At 53.1% G+C, this 18,193-nt stretch overlaps 2 protein-coding genes across 11 annotated transcripts in view; one reads left to right on the forward strand and one right to left on the reverse strand.

Annotated features, from left to right (window-relative positions):
- Positions 1 to 14,231, forward strand: part of LOC122394698 (mRNA-decapping enzyme 1B-like) — a 38,555-nt gene extending 24,324 nt beyond the window's left edge. For all 10 annotated transcript variants that reach the window (XM_043391759.1, XM_043391753.1, XM_043391756.1 and 7 more), the window contains exons 5-10: positions 9,940 to 10,100; positions 10,351 to 10,557; positions 11,478 to 11,613; positions 11,988 to 12,208; positions 13,138 to 13,368; positions 13,658 to 14,231. In XM_043391759.1, coding sequence (XP_043247694.1) covers positions 9,940 to 10,100; positions 10,351 to 10,557; positions 11,478 to 11,613; positions 11,988 to 12,208; positions 13,138 to 13,368; positions 13,658 to 13,732 — 1,031 coding nt within the window. In that variant the 3' untranslated portion in view covers positions 13,733 to 14,231. The remainder of the gene's footprint in view (positions 1 to 9,939; positions 10,101 to 10,350; positions 10,558 to 11,477; positions 11,614 to 11,987; positions 12,209 to 13,137; positions 13,369 to 13,657) is intronic.
- An 859-nt stretch (positions 14,232 to 15,090) lies between these two features.
- Positions 15,091 to 17,467, reverse strand: LOC122394699 (transmembrane protease serine 12-like). The gene has a single exon (XM_043391762.1). The coding sequence runs from the start codon at positions 16,913 to 16,915 to the stop codon at positions 15,374 to 15,376; it is 1,542 nt and encodes a 513-aa protein (XP_043247697.1). The 5' UTR covers positions 16,916 to 17,467; the 3' UTR covers positions 15,091 to 15,373.
- Positions 17,468 to 18,193: the final 726 nt, after the last annotated feature.

Consider the following 18,193-nt stretch of genomic DNA (forward strand, 5'->3'; position numbering starts at 1 on the left):
AACATTATCCCTGATTTTCCGGATGCCGAACACACGCTAAATCACCGCATCTGATCAAGAATAAACCGTTTTCACCTTTCTACAATTTTATCTCAATCAATCTTTGAACAATCTTACTGTTTCTGTATTTGACACGGTTTCCTCGAAGATCAGCTTTACGTCAGTTTTCCGTTAAGCCACACGTTATTTACTCCTCGAACTCCATTCATCCCTGCTCCAACTCCGTTCTGATGTCGCCTGCTCCCGAGTCCGGTTTCCCGGAGAGGCGGCGAAGCGTAGCACAGCCCGCCGGCGCTCACCCTACCACCTGCCTTCGACGGAGGCTCGCCGGGCTGGCCGCCGCGACGGAATGTCAATTCGTTAGGCAGCTCGTGGCTCATTACTACCCGGTGGCGAACACGCGGTGTCTGTCTGCCGCGCTGACGCAGAGACACTGGGACACACACAGGCGACCGAGAGGCGGAGAAACGGCTAGGACGATTGAGCCGCTGCCAGCTCGTCGCGTCACAAGTCCGCCCCGCCGCTCTGCCGACGACGGTGCTGACGACGGCGACGACTTCGCCGGCGCGGTGGTGCGAGCGTCGCTGCTGGCACTGCTCTGCTGTCCTGTTTTGCGATTTGGGTTTTTATGTTTCCGGGAGACTTGTTTGTTGGTCTGTTCCGTGAGAATAGTCGGCGCAGCCGCGCATGTGATCGTCGACTCGTCCTCTCGGGCCGTGCTCCGGTTGAGTGAACCCACTACGAAAGCCCTCGGCTGGCAGATTCCGCAGATTGTTAAGCGGCTGTCGCTTGGCGTCTGTCACGGGCGCTATTTGCGTGAAATGTCCAGAGATATTGGCGGGCTGTTAGTGGTGTGCTGCTCGATAAAATGAGGCTGAGAGCGATAACGGGAATCGGGTGAAGGCGCGCCCCTGTGACGGGGTGTCATGTTCGACTTGACGCTGCTGATACAGCAGTGGTGACTTTGGCAAATACCGGGATTCCGCAGAACGGAATATCGGTGGAGCGTTTCCGAAGACGTGTATTGAAGTTTTCGGTCGTTTCTTGTTTGATTTTAGGGTACAATATGCTTTAGCTATGGCGGATGCATCGGCATTAATATGAATGTGGACGGGATGTCGGAAAATTCTGACAAAATTCTGACAATCCCGAATGAGTCTAAGATCGAGATTTTGTATTTAAGATCGAGCTTTTGACCAGACACCCCAGACCAGCCCGCTATCCTGTGCAGTTGTGCACTGTGCAGTGTGAGCCTTTTAGGTCGTCGCCATCATCCGTCGACGCTGGCCTCCGTCCTCCCGGCGACTGTTGCGGCACGCGCGCGCACGCACGGCCGGAATGCGTACGGCACGAGCGGCGCGCTACGCGGCCTATTTTAAATCGGCGGCGCCAAACAATTTAGTGCGCTTGCGCCGCTCGTTTACCGTTGTTTGCGGCGCCAGCTGGGAGGATGGCGGTACCCTCCCTGGCAGGAGACGAGTGGGAGGGGAAGAAGGAGAGAGGTGACCACTGTGGACGTAACGGTGGCTGCCGCTGTCCTTTGGGTGGGGGGAGGGGCCGGGGTAGGGAGGGGGCTGCGATGAAGGCTTGGAGACTTCTGGTTGGATAACTTCCGGGATTTTGTTGGCATGGGATGGTGTGATGATTTGTATTTAAAGCTCTCCGAGTTTTATTTAAGGGTTTATGAAAAATAGTGACCGTCATTGTAGGTCTCAGTTGCACTATGTCTTTTTGCCAGCTTTATAGCTAGAGGTTGAAATATTCTATCAGAGCATTTGAATATTTATCCCGATAATTTTCTACAAATCAACCATTGCGCTCCACTTCGTCATATTTGCTCGATAGTATCGCCGTTTTTACACAGCCTGTCACTCGCCATACTCCACTCCTCGCCCGCGTATCCGCGACCACCCGAAAAGTCTCCGGTGCTCGTTGGCTCCGGTTCCCCATTCCGAGACCCGACTCGTCGTCGTCCCCGCCGCCGTCGACGGGCGTCGGTGGCCGTCGGCTGTCGCTGTCCGACGACCATTTGCTCGGTTCGTCGCGTCGCGGCGCGGATGATAAAACAATCGAGCTTGGCTCGACTCCAGACGTGCCTCCGACGTCGCGTCGCGGCCGCGGCGAGCGCGACTGAGAGGACGGCGGCTATTTCAGGCCGTCGAACCGACCGACAGCTCGACGCGACGTCTCGAGATGGTACGGCGACGCGCGGTGTGGCCAGACCAGCGGCGACACGCACACGCAGACTGGCCGTATCTGTGAGTCGCGGAGACGCGGGGAGGATTTCCGTTTTTCTGTCATTCTTGGCGCTGTCGACATGGTGTGGGGAGGAGCGAGCCGAGACGGAGGACTGCGAGTGATCGAGGAAGATTGATGTGCGTTGCTGCGCGTCCACCGCTGATCCAGCAGCCTTTGTTTGAGTGGGGATCGAGTTACCTTGTTTGATCTCATGTCGGGAGGGGAGAAAGGGATGTCGCAGGATAGCGTGACACGACGCAGTGTTTGTTGGTTTAATTGAGCCGCAGAGCTATTGTTGTTCCGTGAAGGGCACAAGATGATTACCCGTTGTAAGATGATAATTGTAAGCGTACCGCTGGTAGTCGCAAAAATTGAAGAGTGCCAGAGTGCTGAGGGCTCCCAATGCATGTCTGACATTAAACAACGACCATTAGAGTGCATCAAAATACATTTTCTCATGACATTGATCTGTCTGGGTGAAAAAAGTGTTCGATTGCATGCTGTCACAACGTATGTAAAATATTTTCGCGATCATTGATCACTTACAGGTCCCACAACAGCTCTGAAAGAGACTTCGTCAGGCTCCTTTATTTCAGCGGCCCGGCCCGACTCGATCGCAATGCTATTGAGGTTAAAGTCAATAATACCCTAGATATTTAAGCTTATTGAAAGCAAGAAAGGTATTCTGTGTAAGACTAACAGCTACAGCTCGTCGTGCCCTCAAATCCGGGACATGGCTTGTGTTGTGTGTGTGTGCAATGTGTATGTGTGTATTCGCTGCGTCGCGGCGCTGAGCGTTGCGGGGCCGGTTGGCCGCATGATTGGTCATTGGTCGACCTTGCGTGGCCGGAGGCGGCGCTCCGGCCGGGTCGCGGTCACGTGACCCGCATTGGCCTTGGACCAGCTCGAGCTTTGGCCGGCATTTGGCGTCCAGGGGCCGACGATTAAGGAGGTAAGGTTTGGGCTAACAGATTTCTACAAGGGTTAACATTGACTGCATGCTCATAATATTAGATGGATTAATCGAAAACAAGTCCATCGTTTTCGATTAATTGTAGTTTCGACTCGTATTGGACCTGCCCAGTGCCCATCGTTTTCGATTAACTGTAGGTTGGACTTAATTGCACTTTTTTCGATTAATTTATGCAATAATATGAGCCAACGGTCAATTGTAACATTTTTATTGATTAGTAATCTTTTTTATCATGTACAGAGAAGTAGACGAGGTGATCGCCGCGGCAGCCATCGGAACACTCCTCTGGTACCTGACTGGAGGGCTGCTCCCGCTGGCACTCTTCAGCACAAAGGTGCCAGAAGAAGAGCGGCGCTCCCTGGTGGACGCCATTTTGAACTGTAAGCCGGACGATGTGCCAGCAAGTGCTCATCAGCAGCGCTTCGGAACCGGCTTCGGCAAGCCTAGGTTCATGGCGCTCGCGCCGACCACCAGCCTGGCGGATCTCGCCAACCGGGCCACTGCTGGTTTGGCATGCACCAGCTGCACACCAACCCAGCCTTCCTCTCTCTTGCCGTGGAGGACTGGGAGTCCTGCGCAGCATACCAGGAGAGTCTGGTGAACGTGAGTGCGGTCAACGTAGTGAACGACTGCGCTGAGCGTGGCGTGAAACTCACGTCAGACTTTGTGACCGCAGCCATAAGCGAGCGGCACCTTCAAGACGTGCTGCAGACGGTGGAGGAGGACCGGTTAAAGCAGCCTGATCTGAGGAACAGCAAGCGTAAGCTGAGCACCACAGAGTAGAGCAGCGAAGGGACGAGGCAATGTGTGTCAGCGAGCGGCAAACCTCTACGCACCTGGTTATAGTGATGAGTGTGTGATTACTCGTAAAGCCACAATATACAGTTAACCAATGATTGATCGTCTCTGTGGGACCTGTAAACATCAATGAATTTTTACAAGACTGAACATATCTTGTCTTTACTCACATTCGAACAAAAACTTGACCCAGACAGATCGAATTATCAATTTTGAAAAATAGCGTTATAATTTGATGCACCCTAACGACCATGTATCTCGTTTCGTCCCAAATATGATTGAAGCTACATAATTTCAAGTAAAGCGCTAATTCGCTTTGGCCAGTCGGCTCAAACGTAGCTTTTAATGAGTGCTTCTTGCCTATGCAACTTGATTACACTCTGTTTTATTAGTATATTTCCAATTCACGCCCTACCTTGGCTGGTGCATGTGTCAATAACGTGTCCGTACCTGTCAGTCTATGGGTGCTCCTCGCCAAGTAAGATGTCTGACTTTCGGGGCGGGGCGTGCCCTCTGACCCAATTCGCGACCAAGCTGTCTGCAGTGACACGGAATCAGTTTTATTTCACTGGCTTATTTATGGCCCGAAAACATCTGGACCCGATCGCCTGTCATATGACGTGTAATTTATATCAGAGTCCAGATTGATGTCAACCATTATTGCTTCTTCATATTGACATATTATTTATTTCATCAATTTATGCGGCATATATAGACACAGTATTTTGTCTCGATGCCATTTGACCTCTCATTTTACCAGATCCCTCAGCTATTACATAATTTCCAGTCTTCTAGATGTCTTAATTAGCGGCTATGGCTCGGTCCAACTGACTCGAACCGCTGTCACCCTGTGTTCCACTCGAGAGGGGGCTGTTTTATTGGCGCCGCCTCATCGTTCACCTGGGACGGCGTCGGCTGTCCTGCCTCCTCGTTATACTGTGGTCACTCGTCGCCGCCCTGACAGCGGCGGCAGAGTGACGTCTCAGCAGAGTGACGTCTCGGCCGGTGACGGCCGCGGGCGTCATCCGCCATCCGTCATCTGTCAGCAGCCATCTGTCAACTGGGAGCCTGGTGGCGGAAATGACAGGGACAGGGTGGGGTGGGTGCTCCTTCATTTTCACGGTCTCTGACTGCCTCAGCTTCGTCAAGCCCCTTTTTTTATAAATTTAGTCCGAACCTTTTGATAGGAAGGATTCACAACGACAGAGCCACCGCTAAGCGAAGCTTGTTGCGGTGACCCTGCCCTCTACCCTCCGATCGCGCAATTCCGGTTCTATGGCAGAATTCCAATTATGGCAGAGTCCAAAGTTAAACGTGCGCACATAGCCGCGCACGGTCGGTCCCCTCACTGACTTCGCCTGGCTACGGCCTGCCACCAACCGCAACCATACCTGTCAGGAGGCCCATAAATGTCAAGCGCCCGTCGCGCTTCGAACCCGGACTGTTGTAACCGGGAACGCGTGCTCTCACCACGCGGAGTCCAACGCTCTACCAACTGAGCTACGGACCGGCAAAGCCTCAGCCACATAATAGCCGCGCCCTCCTCTGATAGGCGAGAATTTCTGTATTGTGATGACCTTACCTGAGCGTCTTCTTACGCGTTCCGCGCTGCCTGGTTGTATTTTATCCTATCTGGGTCTTTGGCCTGTCCTGTCTCTTGTCTTTACGCATCGTCTAACGATAGTGCCTTCATATTTATTTACCTTGACTACATCCTAATAGTTGTGTTTTCCACTTGTTATATGGCTGCCCAGCGTCCACCTCCCGTCATCGATCACTCGTTTCTGCCACGCTGTGCCCGGCGACAACCCTACCCCACGGAGCTGTCGCCTCAGTGTCCTGCACGTCTGTTCTCTTCCTGTCTGCTCCATGGGTGAGGCTTATCTCCTCCAGCTGCCTGGTAACTGTCAGTCTGAGTCTGAGACTTCTGCCTGGTAACTGCCCACTGTCAGCTTTGGCTACCTCTGGACGAATATTGCTGGCATGACGAAACTAGCCGGCTGGTCTCTCTCTCTCTCTCTCTCTCTCTCTCTCTCTCTCTCTCTCTCTCTCTCTCTCTCTCTCTCTCTCTCTCTCTCTCTCTCTCTCTCTTTCTCTCTCTCTCTCTCTCTCTCTCTCTCTCTCTCTCTCTCTCTCTCTCTCTCTCTCTCTCTCTCTCTCTCTCTCTCTCTCTCTCTCTCTCTCTCTCTCTCTCCATCTTTCCTTTTGGCGCGGTGGTATGGGTAACAGGTCTAATGGCCCGGCGAGGCGCTTGGTGTTTCACGCTTCCTTTCTTTCTAGAGAGGCTCGAATGCCGCGCCAAGGGCGAAGGAACCTATTAGGATTTCTGGCACCAGGAACGCGTTGTCAAAGACTGAAACGTCGCATGATGCGGATGGGCATGAGAGGACGCTGTTCAGGAGGAAGCATGATTGACGGCTGAGGGCGCACTTGACAATACGAGTATACATATGGATTAGATGGCTTGCTTTGCTCGGGTGTAAGTTGCACTTAGTAGTGAAAAGAACTTTGATGGACGTGATTGGTGCGAATGTTTGTTTTGTCTATTGGCTGACTTGATGTGGCTACGAGCTTCTCAAAGATCGTGTGGAGATCGGCAAGACAGGTCCGAGTCTCTCTGTCCCTGGCTGTATGCCAGGTAGATGAGCGAGGCTATCGTGGGACCATCTCCCCTCGGGCTCCTTGTTGGGTTGTGCGGGGCGTGGTGAGATGAAGTGATGGGCGGACCTAACAGCGATGAACGAAAATTTCGGGACATGCGTCATACACAGTTGTCATGTTTAACCCTGGGTCATGTTAATTCAGACCAAGGAAAAGGAAAGATGTTGATATAAAAGTAACAAATTGATAATGGAACTAAATCAATAGACAAACCTCTAATTTCTCTTCTAAAAAAAATACTTCCCGAATGTCACTGAACCCCGTGTATGAGCACTGACCAATCACGCACCTGAAGGGTACCGCTCTCCATCCATGTTCCCTCTCGGCACGGGCCGTGCACCTGAATGGTGCCGCTCCCCGTCCATGTTCCCTCTCGGCACGGGCCGCTGTTGTCTGACGAGCGTGTTCGTGTGTCGGTTTGTTGCGATACGCGCCTGTTTATTTATCTGTGACAGCTGGCACTGCTGTTCAAAGAACAACTCACAGCCAGACGAATGGCGCTATCGGCGACAGGAACAAACAAATGGCCGCCAGTGGCCGCCGCCGCACCTCCGCTGTCTCGTTGAATGGTGTCACTGATGATGCTTGTTTGGCTACTATGTGATCGTGGAGCATCGTGATGTGTCATCTGGGGGAATCTTGGCGTTTCTGCAGCCTGTTGAATGGGTGAAATGAACTTTGCGCTGAACTTTTGGATTGCATTATCTGCTTACTCTTCATTGACGAATGAGAACCATGCAACATAATGTATGCTGAAGAGGGCTTATTGGGCCAAGTCCCCTTCCCCTCCTGTCTAAAGTCAGGATCGCAACTGCTCTTCCTAGCTCCCAGCCTGGTCTGGCGATGTAGCGATCTGCGCCCGGCCTCTGTCGCTCTCCTAGGACCCTGTCGCTCTGTGTCCGTCCTCTGTCACTGTGCGTCTGGCTCGGTGCCACCGCGTGTCTCTCGTGCTGCGCGTCGCGCGCGCCGAGCTCGACTGAGGTGCAATGTGCGTGCGGTGCCCCCCCCCCCCTCCCCCGTCGTCGTCGACGCCCGTCGCTACCGACGCTATCTGAGCCGCTGCCGTCGCTCTGGGCTGTCACGGCCCCGAGGGAGGTCTAGGGAGCTGTCACCGGGGAGCTGAGTGGAGATGGGATGGCTCCACTCTCGTTCGAGAGTGCCGGGGTCCCGGTGTGTCCTGCAGAGGCAAGAGGAGGAACAGAAGGTTGATGGATGCTGGAGAATTTGATTTATGAACTCAGTTGGGAAGGATAGTGCTGGTTGGTGTGTTTTCTTATCGAATACATACATGTATGGGAAATATTTGTATATGACGCTCGTGAGATTTTGCGGGTTGCTTTTTGTAATTTTGGGCGCATACATCATGCGTCGTAAAACTCATTCGACTGCATCAAAGAGGACTGGCCATTTTAGCGCCAGCACTCAATTCTGATTAAGCAAATTAGAAAAGCAAGATTCTGACGTTGTAGACAGTTGTGGCGATGACGGCAGCGCTGCGTTGTGACGCACCGTTCGCAGTTGCGGCGCACTGTGACACGGCTCCGCGCAGCGTCTGTCCCGTTTGGCAGCGCATACCGGCCGGTGCAGCTGCCTCTCGGCACTGTGAACGATGGTCCTCTCCGGGCTCGGCAGACGAGGGTGATGTATCAGGGAGCATCTGACCCGACCCGACCTGACCCGGGTCCCAGAGTGGAAGGGTAGGGTCCAGGGAACGGCCACGAGATGGATGGAGTGGGGTGGGATGGCTGGTGACTGGTAGTGGTGCTGTGCTTCGCTCAGTGTGATCACAGTGACTGTGGGTGGTTTGTGACTTCTGAGAGACTACACTGAGTGACTAAAGATCTGTGAGAGACAGGCGCGGATACAAGGGGGGGGCCATGGGGGCCATGGCCCCCCCCTTGGCCGAATTTTTTCAAAAATAAAATAAAAAGTTAAAAAGTTAAAAAGCTGAAAAGGGGGCCTCCTGAAAATAAAGTGGCCGAAATCCGATGAGTTTTTTTTTAACCTACCCACTTAGTTATTTCTTAGAAGACTAGCTGAGAAGACTTCTTTGTTAGAAGATTGGTAAAGCTTTTCATAACTTGGAGGTCTCTTATACTCACAGAGATGACCACTTTTACAGGGCCTCCTAACCTGCACAGAGGGCCTCCAAGCCTGCACAGATGTTGATATGTTGCCTGAACAGCTAGATAAGCTCAATAGACGCAGTTTTTTTTTGGGGGGGGGGCCCAACAAGTGGGAAGATGGGGCCTCCAACAGGTGGGATTATGGGGGGGGGGGCCTCCTGGTTTCTAATGGCCCCTCCCTTGGAGATTTTCTGGATCCGCCCCTGGTGAGAGACTTGAAGATACGTACCCGGGCGGTTTCGTTGCCTGATTCGATTTCAGTGCGTCTTTCAGTCAGTCAGACAGACAGACAGACAGTCAGACAGTCTGTCTGTCAGCATTTGTCTGTGGGAACTGTCCTCTCTTTTCAATGATGACCGTCGCTACCGTCAGTTCGCCGGCCACCCTCAGCAGATATCGGGAATGGGAGCAGCGACCCGGCCTGTCAAACCCTAGACGCCATGGTCAGCAGATAGATGCGCGGTATGCCCCTTCCCCGTCTCGACGTCTCTGACACAGCGTGACGTCACGTTACGCCCCGTTACGTTACGTTACTATGACGTCACTGCCCGGTTGCGTAACGTGACGTGGCTCCGTTTCCGCCCGTCACTGACTTAGTCCGCCGGTTTCGTCGCGATGGGACCGCCGCCAGCCGAGCCCTCATTGGCCGATTGTCGAAACGGATCGACGAGTGATGACTATGTGTGCTGGCGCTCGTGCTGGCGCTCGTGCTGCCGTGATAAATTCGAGTGTCGCGGCGCCGGGCCGGCCTGGCGGCGCGCCGTCCGTCACTGAGCGAACGGAGCGCTCGCCGGATTGGTACGGACGGGGCGGACCCGGCGGACGGTATATTTAGACGGATATGGACGGCGGTGGCTGCGGGCGTGAGGCCGGTGACGGCAGACCAGCTGACTGCCGGCAGCAGGATTTGTGACGTCAGTTCAGAGAGGGAAGCTGCTGCTGATGGTGTGGTGTTCCCTGTAGGATATCGTGTTTTTTTTTCTGCGTTTGCTGTGCCGGTTTTCTTTGCTGCCATGCGTAGGTACAAGTTTGCGTTTCGATACTTGAAGAGCAAAGTAATTGACAAGTTAGGAATTACCGTAGCGACTTTGTAGATCATCGAGCAACGTCTCAAACTCTGATCACATCCCTCCTTCCTTGCAGGAATAATCTACGGTCTATGGTTCTTCTACGAGGCCCAGTGTAAAAGGATGGCCGGTCTACTGGAGAGCCTATGCCAGTCATCAGCGGGTGGCGGCGGCGCGCCCGGCTCAAACAAAAACTCCTCCATAGACCTACTCACACTCTTCAAAAGCGCCTCAGGGGTGAGTTGTGTCGGAACGGATTTGCCGGAAGTCGCCGTGATGACGATCAAGCTTGATCTTCTTTGCCGAGTTTGAGAGTCTCTTCGTGGTGTGATAGATTGATACCGAATCTAGGACTTGCTTACTTATCTTCCAGGCATGATACTGGCTCAGTTTCAATGTATCATTGCCGGAGCCTTTGTGTGCTATCATGTGACATGTTCTATAACTATAGTTGGCTTACCTGACTTGTCAACTTGTCTTCTTGCAGCCTCAGCCGTCTCAGCAGCAGCCACAGCAGCAGCAGTTGACACCACAGAAGCCGGTCAAAGGACAGCAGCAGAGGCAGCCGCCGGCGGGGGCGGCGGGCTCGGGTAGCAGACCTGAGACTCCCCGGGATGACCCGGCGCCCCCACCCACACAGGCGGGGCAGATCAGCATAGCTGACCTCTTCGCTAAGGCGTCACGGACCGGTCAGGTGAGTGTCGGAGGCGATGCGAGAAATCACAGATTGGTTGGGTGGGTCAGTGGGTGTTTTTTTATTAGCGTGTTTTCGCATTGCTCGCGGTTCTCGGCCTCTCATCGATGAAAAGAACGTAAGCCGTGCTCCTCACCAATGAGAGCTAAAAGCGCCGTCAGGTAGCCTTCACCCATTGCAGAGCTGGCAGCATGCTGATAAAAGACGGCCACTGAACAGCGCTAAGGATTGCGAGTCTCCAGTTGTATGTCTGGCTGTCTTGGCGTTCGTAACTGACTTGATGGACCGGCGTGGCCTGATGTGTGTTTGACTGTCCTCATGGTCTGTCGGCGGTGTTTATTTTACTATGACCGTGGTCAGTGTCGAAAACTGGGTCATGTTTCGTTCACTGCCACCAGTGCTTGCATGTTTGGTTTGTTATCAATGGTGTTTGGTTATGAGTGGTCAAGAACTTTGTTTTGTTAGACCATCTTCCCATCATTGTTCTATCGTCGCATCATGAAGGTTTAAACATAAGTAACTGTAAGTATGCAGTATATTTTTTGTGTGGTATACTTGTGTTCGAAATCACATCACCCATGGTCAATGTGTACACACTACTCTCCAAACTCTACAAGTTGCTTTATGTTCCGTTGATACTTTTTAGAGGCGCGGATGGCATTCATAATGTTGCGGCGGTTTCACTTTTGTTGTGTCGCTCACCTATTTTTTACACAAACATTTTCCTCCTGAAAGACGGAACTCCGTGACGCACATTAGGTAGGAGTCAGACAATACTTTGCGGCGTCCCGTTTTAGTGTTGCTGTTTACGGAGCGTGGTGAGCGTATTGAGTTTTCCAGTATATTTTCCGCGTACAAATATCCAGCGATTTGTACGGTCGATCTCTGTCTCTACTGACTTTATCTTACCCTCCGTTCAGGTGCTGATTGGTAAGCAGACGGCCCGGTCCATCTCTGTGTCGGAGGTAGAAGACGCCATGCCGGACCTGGGCGGTAGACCGCGGCTGCCCGCCCAGCCGCCACCGCCGCCCGTCATCTCGGCCGCGCCGCCGTCAGGTGAGGCCGCCACCGCTATCGCCCACCGCCTCCGCCTCCGCCTCCGCCCACCCTATCCCGCTCCTTGTCATTTTTCCGCCTCGCCTCAGTCTAAGCTGTCCACCACGATCAACCTGTTACAATCGTCACCACATGCGACAGTGTCCTTCGCTCTTTTACTTGCTGCGACCACTGCGTTTGTAGTTGCCACTGCCGCTTTGCCTTGGAAGTTGTGACATTATTTGTGAATCAGTCATGGTAAAAGATTGGTGCTGAACCAAAAGCCACTGTTTGCTCATTAATCAGTAACTGTTGTTAGGTTTAGTATTGGTTCTGACTTCTTATTGCAGTCCAGAACCCACCAGCGGCCTTTTACGTCTTGTGATCCGTTCCAGGCGCTGCCGCCGTCCGCCCGGCAGCCCCGGTCCGGGAGGCGGAATCACGAGACGTAGACCGGATCCAGGAGCTGTTCAAGAACAACCTGCAGCTGGGCGGCGCGGAGCCGCCGGCCGCCGCTCCGGCCCCGGCTCCGGCTCCGGCTCCGTCTCCGTCTCCGGCAGTGAGCCACCAGACGGCGGCGTTCGCGTCGCCCGTGCCGGTTCCGGACCTCACAGCGGTGAGTTGGCCTTTGTGGTAATTTTGTTTTGTTGTCGGAGGAGGAACTTAGGGGGGGGGCTAGAAATAGTGTTGCGATGACGATCAGAAGAAATATTTGTGATGTTGGGTGGGCGTTGTCATCTATACGTGTGCCCTGACTTATACATCCTGCATACTTGTACATCCTGCGCTGCTAGCATTGAATTTTCTAGCCTTTTGCTACTATAACTTATTTCTCATTGGTCTTTTCCCGGTCCCCTGTTCACGCTATTACATCTTTTGTCAGAGTCCTCTCCGCTCTTCCACTCAGCTGGTCCTTCTCTGATGGATAGCGTCAGGTGCACTGTTGGCTAGAGAGCCGGCTCGACTGTTACAAATACTGAGCCGCATTGTCCGCGGCCCCTGCCTCCTCGTTGTCCCCTGTCCCGACCCCCTTCCCCTCCCCGCCGGTCGCTATCCAGTGTACTGAATGTCACCCACTGAATGCTGGCACGGCTCTGAAGACTTCAGATTACGGACATGTGTTGGTAGGAGGCCCAGGTGCTGCCATCTAGCGGGTGGTCCGAGAAGCTAAGGCTGTGAACGTGACTTTGAGATAAATGTTTTCTTCCTTATGAATACGCTCATTCAATCCATCATTCTGACACTTGACAGTGTGAATCATTTATTTTGTGTGGAACCTGAGAGCTGTGAAGCCAGAGCCCGTTGTCTCATGTGAAGCGTCCGCCAGTAGCAGGACTCCGGAAAAGGCTTGCAGTTTCAGTCCTTTCAAGAATGTCCCCCCTAGTCCCCCCCCCCCTCTCCTCTAGTCCTCTTCAAATCCCATGCAGTTTTGTAGTTTTCTCTGACAGCTCATCTGTCCAATACTTTCCTGACTGTACTTTTGCTCAGCCCGTCCCCGCTCACGCTTCTGCCCAGCCCCCTGACTCTCTCCCCCTCCACCCCCAGCCGGTCGGCTCGGGCGTCTCTGTCACTCTCATGTCGCCGATGATGTTCTCCGCACTGGCGCCGCCTAGCGTCGACCTGGGAAGCTCAGCTGGCGCCGGTGACCGCGCCGCGCCGCCAGCCGCGCCGTCGCCCCTGCTGGCTGATCCAGCGCCGGTCGGAGACGGTGACCTGACCGAGGTCACGCCCCTGACCCGGCGCCAGCTGCTGCAGGCGTTCAATTATCTGCTGAAGGTGAGTGCTGCGGATCTCAGCGGTATTTGTGGTGTTGATTGTTGAGTATGTTCGGTATCATTGAGTTCTGTGGCGAGGTCGAAATAGCGGAAAATATGGATATTACCAAAGTCATCTTCATTTGCGTCTGAGGTCAAATGGGCTATGTAATTTATGTAACAGCTCAATTAGATTTTAAGACGGTTGCCATCTTCCGATATGCTTGTAGAAGAGTTTTGTGGTTACTTTAGGGATTTAGGGATAATCCTGGACCCACACAATGACACTGGTTTGTCTCTCGCCATTTCAGAACGACGATGCGTTTTTGGGCCAGTTACACGAGGCTTACGTCAAGTCACTGACAGAGAGCTTCAGAAGGACCTGATTCACTTGGCTGTGTCATGTACCTGACAAGAGGGACCGCCCCCGCGCCGCTGCTGACTGAGGTCTGGGCAGCCCGGCAGAGGGGTACAGTCCTCTGCGGCGTCCCTTAGGGCCAGGCCGGCAGGGCGGGGCGGGCAGCGGCGACTGTGCTGTTTTACGTTGGCCTACTGCGGCTCACCGGTGGTTTTGATAGCGTTTTACCGGGCGGACAGAGAATGGGAGGACGGCGGGCAGAGGGCGGGAGGGCCGCGAGGAGAGGGCCACTCACGCTACCCGTTCGGAGAGTCTATTTATTTCCGGCTAGGATGATGACGTTTGATGGCGCACGGTGACGTTTGATGGCGCACGGTGACGTTTGATGACGCACGGTGACGTTTGATGACGTACGGTGACGTTTGATGACGCACGGTGACGTTTGATGACGCACGGTGACGTGTGACGAGAGCTGTGTCCGTGTCAAAGTGAACAGCCGCTGGGCAATACAGAAGGACCGAGCAGAACGGTGTTGTATGGTGTGGCACCGTGGGGAACATATGGCTTGTTGGGTAGGGGCAGGAGACATGAGCTGATGGATGTTTGGAAGAAATGAGTGCCAACTGACATGTTGGTCCATAAAGATATAAGGAGTGAAGTGCAGCGGAGCCGCTGGGATTCATTCAAGGCTGCGCCACAAGAGTCCATTCATGTTAGATTAGTTTCAAAATAGGTCAAGATATTGGACTAAGATGCTCCGATTTCAAGCTCAAAGCGATTAAAACCGTCGAACCCTTCTTCGAATATATTTCTAAACCTATGACTTTTCGGAAGACAGCCTGTACCTGTTCCTGATTCATCAGTGATCAGATCATTTGACGTGAAGTAGGATGTTCTGCCAAGTAATGACATAAGTTACTATATGGTCATGGGCTGTCACAGCCGGGTATAATTACGCCCTGCGCGGCCCGCGAAATAATCTCGGCATGACTTTACTTCGATTCATGGTGGTCAGTACTGCCGCTTAGAAATCCCAGGCTTGTGTATAGGTCGCGGTCAGCTGCACAAAAACAGGTTTTAGCATTTTACAGGCGTCCGTGACGTCCATCTGTGCCAGGTCATGGAATTTCCTGAGTCCGGCGTATGCTGGGGACTCTTCTCCGTAAATGATGCAGTGCTTCAAAATCAATGCTCAAATTCACCAATGCATTGGTTTAGATAGCAGGAACGCAAAAGTAGCGTGTATTGGCAGCCGATCAGGTCAACGAGGTCTCTTTGTGTAACTGCTGCTGTTGCGTCTCGTTCACACTGTGTATCATGCAATTGTCTGCATGTGCCCAGTTTATCAGTAACTCGACATCCGTGCGGTAAATCCACTGGTTTGGTGCCCACGTATATTTTAAACTTTAAAGCATTTGCCGTTCGTTTCGAATATACGAACAACCATACGAACATATATTGAACAATCCACACTTCCTATATATGCCACATCCAATGCGTTTCATGATATGCCCTCGTTCAATGATATCGATTAGGATGATTTCACGTTACCTTTGTTCATTCCCGTTCACATCATAAGTCAGCCATTCCTCTTCACATCATATCACTCCAGTTTACAGCATCTATCGCATCACTCCTTCCCACACCCTCCCACTCTGTCATTTACCGGTCACACTTGGGTCTCCACAGCACTGAGGATCCAGTCGGTAAAGTACGACACCTTGGTATACATTCCCGGCTCGCGGCCGCAGCCCTTCGGATGGCTGTGAGATACCACTCCATAGACCGCAAACAGGCCTGAGTCGAGCAACGGACAGGCGAGCGGCCCGCCTGAGTCTCCACCGCATGAGTCGCGGTTGACACCCTCGTCAGTAAACCCTGCACAGAACATGATTTGCGACTGGAAACGACGCCCGTAGGCCTCTGGTGAACCGCAGTAGCTGTCGCTGACGAGGGGAATCTCGACTCCGCGTAGGACTGGAGAAGTAACAGTGGCCTCGCGGGACGTTTTTCCCCAGCCAGAGACGTTACAGCTAAGGGGTGGCTCGAGGGTTTGGGCTGGGCGAAGACCTTGGTACTCGAGGCCCGAGCGAGGAACGCACGCTGGCTGCACCAGCTCATCAAACTTTATCAGTCTGCCGTTTGACGGGCGCAGTTGCAGCATCATGATGTCGTTGGAGAAGGTGCCTCCGGCCAGGTCAGACAGGTAGGAGTCGTGGAACTTCATGTTGACCACGGAGAAGATCTGCAGAGAGTTGGAGAACAGTCCCAGGTCGTCAAAGTCGGTCTCTCCCACGCGCACCTCCACTCGACTGATGGAGACGTCTCTCAGACAGTGAGCGGCAGAGAGCACATGTCTATCGGTGATGATGGTTCCACCGCAGCGGTGCACGTAGCTGTGACCCTCCCTGACCAGGATGCGCGCCTGCCACGGGTACTGTCCGGGAAACGCAGCCTCTCCGCCGAGAATACTCGGCACGGGGGCTGGGGCAGTGGCAGACAGCGGCACCCGTCCGCAGTCCGTCGGCAGGAGCTGGGTCCGGCCGTTGGCAATCATGTCCGCCGCCGCGCCGCCGGCCGGTCGAGGTCCCGGGGAGCCGAAGAGTTTCTCAATGGCCGGCTCGGCACCGACACTCAGGTCTCCGCCGCCGAACCGGCCCCCTTCGAGCGCATCGCTGATGTTGCGCACCTCAACACCACCGAAGGCCGCTCGATTCTGCAGCGCCAGGATCACGGAGTTGGTGATACTCGCCAGTCGACTTGCACTTAGGAAGTAAAACGACCACGAGGAGTCCTTCATTAGATCCCCACTAGGAGTGCAGGAAGCACTTCCCGGACGACAACCAAGGATACAGAGCTGCTTCTGCGACTGGTAGCTGAAATGACGGCAGGCGGGGGCCCGTAGTGCACATCGCGTCGCGCATGTCTGTCGCGATACGCTACGTAGTGTTGGCTCGTCGGAAGTGCGCATCCCGGGTAGGGACTGGAACGCTCGACTGTAGATGTCACAAATATCCTCGTTCTCGTCGCAGTCCAGTGGGTTATCGCTGGCACGGCGGTGTCTGGGAGCTGTCGGGGGGTCCATGAGCTCGGATGGAACGTTCAGCTGGAGAGAAGAGTCCGCTGCGAGTCCCTGGGCTGAACCCTGGCTACTCAGCAAGAGAAGCAACACCACTCCATTGCAGTACCGATGCACGCATTGCAACGCCATGTCGAGTCGATTTACAAGTTCGGTGTTCTCCACTCGCACACAAAACTAAAACCACCGGCCACCGTCCGCCGTCTGTACACAGTCACAGAATATTCGCACCACTCCGCTCTGGACTGCCAAGGCCGGCTCATCCGTATAAAACCGGTTCTGACCGGCAAGCGCGGCGCCAGGCCCGGACATGCAGAGGAAGCTCGGCTTTTCCGAGTTTACCGTGTCATCACATTGAACCTGTGCCTGCCTGTGGGTATCCCCGTCCTTGGCGCCTAATTCCATGACATGTATGGTAGTCGCGCCCACTTCCCTTCGAGAGGAGTTGCTAAGATTCAGTGGTACGACCACAGGTGTTCATAAGGCACTGTAACTGCCGCGTTGATTTGGGTAAAGTGTTTGCTGGCTTACATGTAATTAGCCAAGCGGCGTGCCGAAGGGCTCGTAGCGTTTCGTGTTACCGGTTACGTAATGAAATGAATGCGATGGTTCAGATGTGTGGGTACGACCAGGTACGACTTGTTTGTGACGTAGGGGCTGGGTTTTTAGCAGGATGCTATTCTTTATCAGCCAGACAGTACCTACCTACTATAGCGCCACATTTGACGAGATACTGTGAAGTTACGTGGATTGACTGCATCACGCCTTCATTACACTATGCAACAAAAAATGAAAAATTTTCTGTTTCTGGAAAGCGACCGAATTTTTCTTATTCATTGGGTCCTATTATAACCGAAATGGGCATTAGTTTTGATCTGAAAATGCTTTTCCGGTTTTCAGAGACGATTTTCGATTTTTGGCCCCGAAATTCGGTTTTTGGCCCACCGTGTCCGATGTAATTGAGTAATCGACTCGCGGTAACTTTCATCGCCTTTCCTATGCCACAAGCTTTCGAATGATATCTGGTTTTGCATATTTGCGTGCAAAAATAACGTCATAAATCTATGTTAAAGTAAGAAAATGTTGAAATTTTGTAAAAATTTGACATTTTTTTCCGATTTCATTTCAAAATAGAGGAAAAACTAAAGGCCCCATCCACATTCTGAGCCCAGTTCCTTGAAGAGCATTCAATTTCCCTTCGGAAGGTACCTTTTTAGTGCATTTTATCGGATTCCTGTGGCGTCCAGATTGAGTTAACCTAAACACATATCCTAAGTCATATCACATAGCATTAACCTGATAACGTATGTTAACGCCATAGGATCAACGAGGGGTCAACTGAGGTCATTTTGTTGACCCCTTGTGACCTCGGGTCACACGCAGGAACTTACTTTTGAGCAGTCCTGTCGC

The sequence above is a fragment of the Amphibalanus amphitrite genome, unplaced genomic scaffold (genome assembly GCF_019059575.1).
Source record: "Amphibalanus amphitrite isolate SeventyFive unplaced genomic scaffold, NRLGWU_Aamphi_draft 000606F_arrow, whole genome shotgun sequence".
In the NCBI taxonomy this organism is placed as follows: Eukaryota; Metazoa; Arthropoda; class Thecostraca; order Balanomorpha; family Balanidae; genus Amphibalanus; species Amphibalanus amphitrite.

Bases quoted from the DNA above. Each gene is read 5' to 3' on its own strand.
- LOC122394699 (XM_043391762.1), bottom strand. From the start codon at position 16,915: ATGGCGTTGCAATGCGTGCATCGGTACTGCAATGGAGTGGTGTTGCTT.